This window comes from Culex quinquefasciatus, chromosome 3 (assembly GCF_015732765.1).
Source record: "Culex quinquefasciatus strain JHB chromosome 3, VPISU_Cqui_1.0_pri_paternal, whole genome shotgun sequence".
Taxonomy (NCBI): Eukaryota; Metazoa; Arthropoda; class Insecta; order Diptera; family Culicidae; genus Culex; species Culex quinquefasciatus.
In genome coordinates, this window is record NC_051863.1 from 50,791,642 (window position 1) to 50,801,858 (window position 10,217).

Consider the following 10,217-nt stretch of genomic DNA (forward strand, 5'->3'; position numbering starts at 1 on the left):
TTGACGTTTGTGAAAGTGACATCTCAAGTGGAAACCGAGGGGTTCTTCAAAGTTGAGGGAGCCACGAATGTGACTAAAAACTTGTTTTGTTATTTTGGATGCTTATATGTATTGCGTGTACGTATACGAAAAAGATTGAGGTTAAATTTTGTACTCGCCAGCAAAACAAATGGTGTGCTAGTGTGCGTGAGAGCAGGCTTAGATAACTCTATTCTGGGCCTTGGCAGAACCCAGTCACGATAAAAATCATGTTTTGAGATCCCACTTTTCATACGATTTTTTGAGTTCAGGTACTACAACCATAAAAATGGTTATATGGGTTGAACTGAAAAAAATCGTATGAAAAGTGGGATTTGGAACTCAAAAAATCATGATTTTTGGTAAGGGTGTAGCTTGGTTCTAGCAAGATTCTAGCAGAGTTCTCACAGAGCTGGATATTCTTACAGCATTCTAGCAGAAATGTTCCACTGTTCTTGCAGGATTCTGGCAGGACCAGCTCTGCTAGAATATTTGGTGACTGCGGGCAGCTCTGCTAGAATATTTCGTGACTGAGAAATAGTTCTGCTTGAATGATTTTAGCAGGCCTGTCAGAATTTCGTAGGAAGTTTAGAAGAATTATGTTCAAATTGTGCAGGAATGTTTCAATAAAGCGATTTCGTTAGAATAGGGTCCTAAAGCCCTATGTAAATTTTTATGTACATACAACGGTAAAAAACACAATTGGGTACTAAAGCCATATGTCAATTTTTATGTACAACGGTAAAAAACACGATTAAAAACCATTTCTGATCACTTTTTTTCATTTTAATGCAATTTTTTTTTTTTACACAACAACATTTTTTCGATGGATCAACTATGGTCCCCTTGGAATGAGCTGTCAAGTAGGAGCTTTTCTATCAAGAAGGATCGCGAGGTTAATTTTTCAAAATTGATTTAAAAATCCATTTTAAACTCTTTGTGGTCGTACAAAGGGTCATTGTACTCAGAAAAATAAGCTTTATCGCTGTAAGCAATAATATCAGCAATCTAAGCTTCATTTTAGGACCCAATTTAAAACCATTTCTGATCACTTTTTTTCATTTTTGTGCAAAAAATTTGATTGACAAGACAACATTTATTCGATGGATCAACTATGATCCCCTTGAAAAGAACTGTCAAGTAGGACCTATTCTGTCAAGAAGGATAGCAAAGTTATTTTTTACAGTTGACTTAAAAATTCATTTAAAGTCCTTTGCGATCGTACACAGGGTTCTTGTACTCAAAAAAAAAATTAATAATCGTTGATATCACAAATGAAAACTTAATTTTAAAACCCAATTGAAATAAATACGTTTCGATGAAAAAAATGGTTTTACTTGTTTGAATGCGACTGGAAATTAAAAAACGTTTAAATATTTAATATTGTTTTCGAACTGAAAACCAGAGTGACTCCTTTGCATGGGAGGTTCGTATTGGCCCTGAGGCCGGATCTCAAAACGCAGATCATGATATGCCGAAAATTAAAAGGACGGATTTAGTTTTTTGCACAGAACGAAGTAAATCAGAGGGAAAAGTCAACAATAATAATTTAATTGGGTCCTAAAATGAAGCTTAGATTGCTTATATTATTGTTTACAACGATAAAGCATATTTTTCTGAGTGCAATGACCCTTTGTACGACCACAAAGAGTTTAAAATGGATTTTTAAATCAATTTTGAAAAATTAACCTCGCGGTCCTTCTTGACAGAAAAGCTCCTACTTGACAGCTCGTTCCAAGGGGTCCATAGTTGATCCATCAAAAAAAATGTTGTCTTGTGAATTTTTTTTTGCATTAAAATGAAAAAAAAGTGATCAGAAATGGTTTTTAATCGTGTTTTTTACCATTGTACATAAAAATTTACATAGGGCTTTAGTACCCAATACTCTGGCAGAAAAAAAAAATCAAATCATACACAAACGCAGCCGGTCCGATGAAAGCATGCTGGAAAGCCTTGTAATTAGATTACGTCCCAAGCACTTTTCTTGTCATTACTAATAATTGCAGTACATCGGAGAAACCCAGAAAATGTATTACAAAAATTTAAGCGGCCAGCCCTACTGCGTCGTGTTTACCGCTGAGAGGATTCGGAGAACGGATCACATTTCACAGAATCTACAGGGGAAGAAGGATGCGTGGACATACTGTAAACTCACAAAATATTAAAATTCTAAAGTTCTAAAATCCAGGGATTCGAAAAATTTAATTACAGTATGTACCTAAACATACATGCCTGTGGTATGTACTTGATTAACCAAAGTCCTCAATAAGTTTCACTCCGAAAGTTCTCCTCGAAATTTCGCTCACCTAAAATATTAAAAACGCTCCAAAGTAAGCAGATTTTCTTAATCTAATATGGCGGCCAAAATGGCAGCACTTAAGAATTTTTGAATGAACAAATGATGAATTTATGAATGAACAAATGAAAATTTGTTGAATGTGTGTTAACTTTTACGGTGTTTTCGACACTGTTTTGAGTCAGGTGTTCTTAAATTTTGTTTTATTGGACATTTTAAGAAAATCTGCAGAATTTAAAAATTTGTCTGATTTCAAATTTTGTAATTTTTCAATTTGTGTTTTTTTTTTATTAGTTTTTACTTTGAAATTTTTAAATTTCCTTACTCATTTGAATGTTTGATCTTTGAACTGTTGAATTTATAAATTTAAAAATTTTTTAATTTCAAATATTTGATTTTCAGAATTTCGGAACTTTAATATTTTTAATTTTAGTGTTTTTATATTTTCGAAATTTTAAACCACTTAGGCCGTTGCAAATATTTTTCAAAGTTTGAAGAAGCATTTCTCTCGTTTCAACACCACTTTCTTTCAATCTTCGTAGACCATTTGCTAATTAACACAAGAGAACAGTTTAACGTCTGTGCAGAGGACTGCAAATATTTGAACGGCAAGGAATTTCTTTCCGAATAGCTTGAAGGGGTTTTTTTTTTCAAATCAACTGTTTTATTTTATTTATTTTTTCACGTTCGCATCGACGCATCAGTTCTCGGTTGATCGCTTTTAATCTAGTGTCGTTTCTCGCTTGACTAATCGTTAGAAATTACTTTAAAAAAAGAAGAAAATAGTCGCCATAATAAAGCATCACTTCCGCAAAAGGGGTTAAAAAAGAAACAAAATTTTCAAAAAATACTCTCAATCACTTGGTGTCCGCGTGCAGCTTAATCCACGGATGCATAGCCACGTGCTCCAGGGGCATCCGCTGCTCGGGCTGTTTGACGAGCAGGCGCGAGATGAGGTGGGCCGCCGGTCGGGACATTTCCGGCGGAACGTCGTAGCGCACCTTCATGATTTTGTTGTACGTATCGTCGAAGCCGGTCGCGTGGAAGGGCGCCCGTCCGACCAGCAGTTCGTACGCGAGGACACCGAGACTCCACAGGTCCACGTTCTTGGTGTGCGGCTGACCCTGGACCATTTCTGGGGAAAGGTAGTCGAGCGTGCCGCAGAGCGTTGTTCGCGTCGAGGTTGGCTCGTGGACCGACCAGCCAAAGTCGGCGATTTTGAGGTCGCCGCCGTGACCGAGCAGCAGGTTCTCCGGCTTGATGTCCCGGTGAATGACGTTGCGCTCGTGCAGGTAGATTAGCGCCGAAACCAGCATGTTGATGTAGATTGCACACTGCTTCTCGGGGAACTTGTTGCCGGGCTGGGTTTGCAGCTTGCTGAACAGCGTTCCTCCCGGGGCGTACTCCAGGATGAGGTAGATCCGGGTCTCGTCGTGGAAGTACCCGTACATGCGCAGGATGTTTGGGTGGCGCAGATGTGACTGGATTTCGATCTCTCGACGAACCTGGGAAAATTAAAGATTAATAACTTTAACTATTTTACCAAGCAATTCTTCAACCCACCTGGTGTTCGATACCCTGAGCGTGAACCTGTTTCTTGAACAGTACCTTCAACGCTATCACAAACTTGGTTTCCTTCTCCCGGGCCAGATACACATTGCCAAACTTTCCCCTTCCCAACGGCCGCCCAATATCAAAATTGCTCAACGTCCAGATTTTCTTATCCTTGCCGGACCCACCACACCCAGAACTCGACCCAGATTGTGGTTGCTGCTGCTGTTGCTGATTAACCGTTGGAACTTTAAATTCGTCCTTCTTGGGTTCTTCCGGCTGCTTTGCCGCCACCGGTTCCGGTTTGCGCGGAGGCGCAGGCAACTTAAACAGAGATTGCTGTGGTTTGGACTCGGCCCCACCCGTAGGCTGGAAGGATTTAAGCTGGAATCGGCCAACTCCCGCAGCAGACTTGGCCGCTGCTGCGGCGGCAGCCATTGACGAGGTCGTTCCTCCTCCAACGGTCGCGCTCTGTGTGTTCTTCCAGTTTTCTTTGTTCATGTGCGACATGGTCGACAGTTTCGACGAGCTTCTAAAATCAAATTAAAACTATTTTCTTCTTAAAGGCACTTTCTGCACGCCACACCATCAGCGAACGTTACAACACTTTACAAATCTCGCTGGTTTTTTTAAATGCTGGTCCGACGACGACGATGAGGTGCACGAACCGAACGTTGAAGATTCTTCTTTTTGTCTTTTGCTTTTGTTCGTTTGCGAAAAGATTTTCGAAAGACAGTTTTGACAGTTGGCGATTTGCGCCGCCTAGTGAATTTTCGAACTTCGTGAAAGCGATCTAAAATGATTTTTAATGAATTAAATTCACTGTGCCGACACACTAATCAGAAATAGACTAATTAATTTTTAAACTCAAAACTAATTATTATTTTTGCCTTCCTCACCTCACTGAGGAAAGGCTATAAAATCACTCGAAAACTTAACTTCTCTATAAGATCTCCTAGACTCACCTTCATGTATACCTATCGACTCAGAATCGAATTCTGAGCAAATGTCTGTGTGTGTGGTGGGATGCTGATCAAAAAATTGTCACTCGATTATCTCGACATTGGGTGAACCGATTTTATCCGTTTTTGCGTCATTCGATCCGTTTTGGGTTCCCATAAGTCGCTATTAAAAATTATGCAGTTTAGTTAAGTACTTCAAAAGTTATGCTAAAAAAACGATTATAACAAAAGTCCGAAAGATTGTAAAAAGGGTGGTTTTTGTAAGAAAATGGCATGTTATACATTTTTAGAAAGGTATTTCAAAGACCTTTCCAACGCGACCAATACATTGAAGATCTTAAAACCCTATCAAAAGTTATTGAGCATGAGCATGAGCATGAGAGATCACCCATGGTTGCCCCTCCGTTGCTGAACAGAACCGTAATATCCTTTCAGCACTACTGATTATAGGCTTCGACGATCTAGTGGTGTTTCCCTTATCAACAGCATGTATGAATGCGCTGAAAAGATAAAACACCATGATTGCTAAAGCTAGATCAGTTGCGAATAGGTAACAGTCATTGGCCACCAACGGCGCCCGCCATGTCAGTTTGTAGACCTCGATTTTAAGGGACGGGAATGTTAGTTAGCGCAGGTTGCTACTAGGGCAGCTGATTTACTCTGTGCTTACACCCCACGAGCGCCAGGAACCTGAAAACTTGTTAGTAGGATAGGGTGTTTGGTCAGGATTCATCATAGAAGATGATGATGCGACCCAAAATCATAGTGTTTGTTGAAAGATGTTATATATTATTCTCAAGGCAAACAATCGGATGCTGCGGATGAGACATTTCCCGTTTATCGGTTGTTAAATTTTAAATGAAATGGTCTAGTCTTAGACAGCCGGCTGTGGAAAGATAGAACCAAAATCATTTGTAATTAAAGAATGAAGGATTAAACAATGTAACTTTTAACTTGAGATGATTTTACGAGTTTTAAATGATTGATGTTTAGTGAGGTACTGATTAACGGTGCGAACGACGAGTTGCGATGTGTATCGAGCTGAAATGGTATGATAGGGTGTTGATAGGGTCAAATCAAACTGGCTAGCTGTCATCGGGACAGCCAAAGCCAGCCGCACCTCTACACGCACACACGCACGCCAAAAAAAAAACGAAAAACACACCGACGGCGGACGCGAAAATTTTACGACCCTACGGAAAGGAATCGCAAATCTGACTGGCTCAACTGTCATCGGGACAGCCAAAGCCAGCCGCACCTTCACACGCACACACGCACGCGAGAAAAACGAAAAACACACCGACGGCGGACGCGAAAATTCTTACGACTCTACGGAAAGGAATCGCAAATCTGACTCTAAGATCTGAAAACCCTATCAAAAGTTATTAGCACTTAAGTGTTATTTATGCACTTTTTGGAAGCCGGATCTCAGATATTACGATGAAAACGTTGTCCGGATCTATCATGCAACCCGTCGTTGAACAGGTAATCAAAAGACCTTTCCAACGCGTCCAAAACATTTCAGATCTGACAACCCTATCAAAAGTTATATGCACATAAGTGTTATTTATACACTTTTTGGAGGCCCGATCTCAGATATTTTGACGAAAACTTTGTCCAAATATATCATGCGACCTATCTTTGGATAGGTAATTAAAAGACCTTCCCACGAGCGTGTTTGGATAGCATTACCCTTTTAACTAGAGGAATTCCACCTAAGGGTGGATTAAGTAACGTTTTTTTATTGAGTAAAAATTAGTCACAATGGTGTACTCAGAGTCTCGGCCGAAACTTCAAACACGAACAGAAGCATCGAACATTCGAACCGAAGATTGGCATGGCAATGAGGTTTTGGAATTTTGACAGTTTGGAACGCATGAATTACCCCATTATCGGTTTCCCGCATGGGTGATGTGGAAATTGTTGCACATGGCTGAAGTTGGGAATTTTGCAACTTATTTTATTATGCAAAATTTCAAAATTGAAACACGAATCTACAGCGAATCGATGTGAAAACTAAAAATACACTAAAGGCACGATGATTTGATGTGCAATCTTGATCAGAATCGCGATAAAAGCGGTTTAAATTGAAAAAAAAAATTAAACAGATGCTGGTCTAGAATTTTACGAAATTTTGTCTGTTTTGTAAGAATCTAATGTTATTGAACAATGGTTATAGATTTTTTTACAAAAATGTTTTTTTTCGGTTCGTCCACAAACAATCTGATGTTTGTAAACAAACGACGCCATATTGCCAATGTTGTTCGGTAGCTCATATCAGGCCATCGCCGGGCTCTGGGAGTACTCAAGGTTTAAAGTACAGATTGTCAAGGGAAACGAATGGTCGATGCAAAAAAATAGATATGGCAACGTATGTTAAGCGCTGGCAACACTGCCAATTTTGCTGAAATGTAACTGAAAATCGCACTTTGCTGAGTTCGTTTTCGCACTTTTTCATACGATTTTTTCAGTTCTGCTACGATAACACAAATAAGTGTAATCGTATGGGGAGGTGCGAAAACCGAGGCGAAAACGAACTTAGCAAAGTGGATCTGTCAAACATTGGCCAATCTGTTTCCCTTGGATTCAAAAAAATCAAAAATTAAAAAACCCCAAAATTATAAAAATCAAAAAGTACCAAAATTTAAAATTTAAAAAAAAATCTAAAATTCTAAAATTTCAAATTATGTTTATCAAATTGATAGATTTTTTATCTGTTTAAATTTGTTAAAGGTTTAGAAGACCCTTTTTAAATTTTGTTTTTATTTTTCGTTCTAATTTTTAGACTATTTCATTTTTATTTATTTATTGATTTTTAGCCTTCCTTTGATTAGGCCCTGTAAACAAATGCGAACATTGAGTATGTCCCTTTCACACCTCCATCGGAATAAGCGGGATACACCAAATGAACAAATATTTGATTATAGCACTGACGAACTGACGTGCCACCAAGAGCTCAAATTTGACCGCACATTCCCATCTTCCTTCTCATTCACCCTCAGCGATCAGCGATTGTCAAACACACGGTTTTACAGATGTGCAGCTGCTGCTACTGAGAAGCTCTCTGAAGCAACATGCGAAAAGGGCGGAAACCATTCTTAAACTATTTAATTTTAGCAAAATCTTGGGAAAACGCATTTATTTCACAAATTATCCAATGTTAAATGATAGATATGGTTGATTATTGTGTTGCCTTTCATAATTTGCCAGTGTTTATGATGTTTTTAGAATTTCCGTAACATAATCAATCCTATTCATATCAGCTCTTTTCACTTGCTGTTCCTGCATTTTTCGCAGCATGAGAACAGCTGCGGTGGCTAAATGTCAAACTCGAATTTTGACATTCACTCAGGAAGAGAAAAGTAAAAAGAAAGAAAAGAAGATTGCGGTCAGAAATGATCGAGAAATTTGTTCCTGGTGGCACGTCAGTTCGTCAGTGCTTATAGGAAGTTATCAAAAAAGCCTATATTTTAATTTTTAAATTTATATTTTTGCCAATTGTATAAATTATTTCAAGCTCTTATTTTTTACGAGTTTTTTTTATGTTTGAATACACTCAAACCCCGATGGTTTGACACCAACTGTTGTCAAACGAACGGGGTCACGTTTTAGTTTGACACCCCTTTTACACGGAGTTCACACACACTACTAAACGTTTGTTTTGATAAGTGTGCGTTAGCACCGTGTAAAAAGTGACAGTTCGTCACTTTTTAGTTTGACTTTGATCAACCAACGGGGTACAAACTAAAAAAGTGTCAAACGAATAAGTGACCAACCACCGGGGGTTGAGTGTATTATTTTTTTTTAATTATTTAATTTATTTTAAGTTTTGATTATTTTTTGGATTAAATTTTTAATTTTATAATTTTATTTAATTTTATTAAATTAGTTAAAAAAATTATATTAATTATTTTAATTTTTTTCATGTTTTAATTTTTTTATTTTAATTTTTTTATTTGTTTTTAATTTTGAAAGCTTTTTAAATTTTTAAAAAAATTAAATTTAAAAAAAAATATAAAAAAAATAAAAAAATATATTTAAATATTTTAAAAGTTTTTTTTAATTTATTATAATTAAAAAAAATATTTTTTTTCAAAAAAATTTTTAAATTATATTTTTTTTTAAATTTTGTCAAATATTGTATTTTTTATTTTATTTTTTTCGTGCTGGATTCGATTTTTCCTACCTTGATTCGTTTTTTCCGTGCATAATTCCATTTGATGCGGTAGCAAACAGGCTGAATACCGGGTAGCAGAGTGAAATCCCGAAGAACTGAGAGCAAATTTGCTACCGCGACAGGTACCACGGTGTGGTTGACGTCAGGTGCAAATTTGAATTCGACGCCAACATTTCAAAAAGCATCATGTACAAACCATGCGTTTTGAGAAAAACGCATTTGAATGTTGAGCATCCATTTTCAATTCCCATTTTAATATAAAAGCAAAATAAGATGTTCTAATGATAACAAACGATGAAAAACGTTGCTTCTATTGATACTTGATCATCCAAATTCAATAAAACATTATTTCCGTAATCTTATTTGAGAAAAACAAACATAACTTCTTTTGAAATCACCAACGTCTATATCACCCTGCTGTCATTGAGGGGGACGCTTTGTTATGATTCGTTTTTCTTCGCCGAATGTACATGGCGCTTTGTTCAAGTTGCTTTTTTTTCGTCACGAGGTTCATGTAGTCTTTTGTTTGACAGGTTGACAGGGCTATATAAACAGGGACTGCTGATGGCAGAGATTTTGTTTATGTTACTTTATTTAAAATCATGATTAAACATACTTTACTGAAATAACTTTTGCTCATTTTTGGTGGAGAGGTAGCTTATTGGGAGTACTTTCAGAATATGCAATAACCCAGAAAGTGTCAAAATGTACATGATGCCTTTTGAAATGTTACCGTCGAATTCTAAAAAATTATGGCCAAAATTTAATTCTTTTCCTTTTTTTCGAAATCTGAGCAATTTAAGATGGAGAGTGTAGATGAGTATAACCAAAACCCCCAAATTGATTATTTCCGATTCAGCGTACAGTCCCAACCCCTCTTCATTTTAGATTACTTTCGCGTGTTCGAAAGTGTTCACGCGCGCCGTTCGTTCGAACTGTCAAACCGGCTCCGGCAAAATTTCTTCACACAGCTCGCAACTTTCAAACTGTAAACGACCGCCATAAGTGAAGGAGGCTTCTCTCACGTTAGGCTGCGTGGAAAATTAGCAGAAGGGAAAAAAATCGCGAGGAGGATAAAAACGAAAACCGAGAGCACACCTTTCTTTCGTCGCGTCGCGCAGGCAGGTGAATTTACGTGATAAAGCAGTGTTTTGCGGAAAAAAATTGCTTTTCCTTTCGTGAAAAAACAGGAAATTACGTGCGCGCCACGGTT

General features: G+C 37.6%; 1 protein-coding gene across 1 annotated transcript; it reads right to left on the reverse strand.

Moving 5' to 3' along the window:
* Window positions 1-2,955: 2,955 nt before the first annotated feature.
* Window positions 2,956-4,402, reverse strand: LOC6039821 (aurora kinase C). The gene is made up of 2 exons (XM_001849281.2): window positions 3,878-4,402; window positions 2,956-3,819 (listed from the first exon to the last, which is right to left on the reverse strand). Exons 1-2 carry the CDS (start codon window positions 4,373-4,375, stop codon window positions 3,172-3,174), a joined length of 1,146 nt encoding a protein of 381 aa, XP_001849333.2. The 5' UTR covers window positions 4,376-4,402; the 3' UTR covers window positions 2,956-3,171.
* Window positions 4,403-10,217: the final 5,815 nt, after the last annotated feature.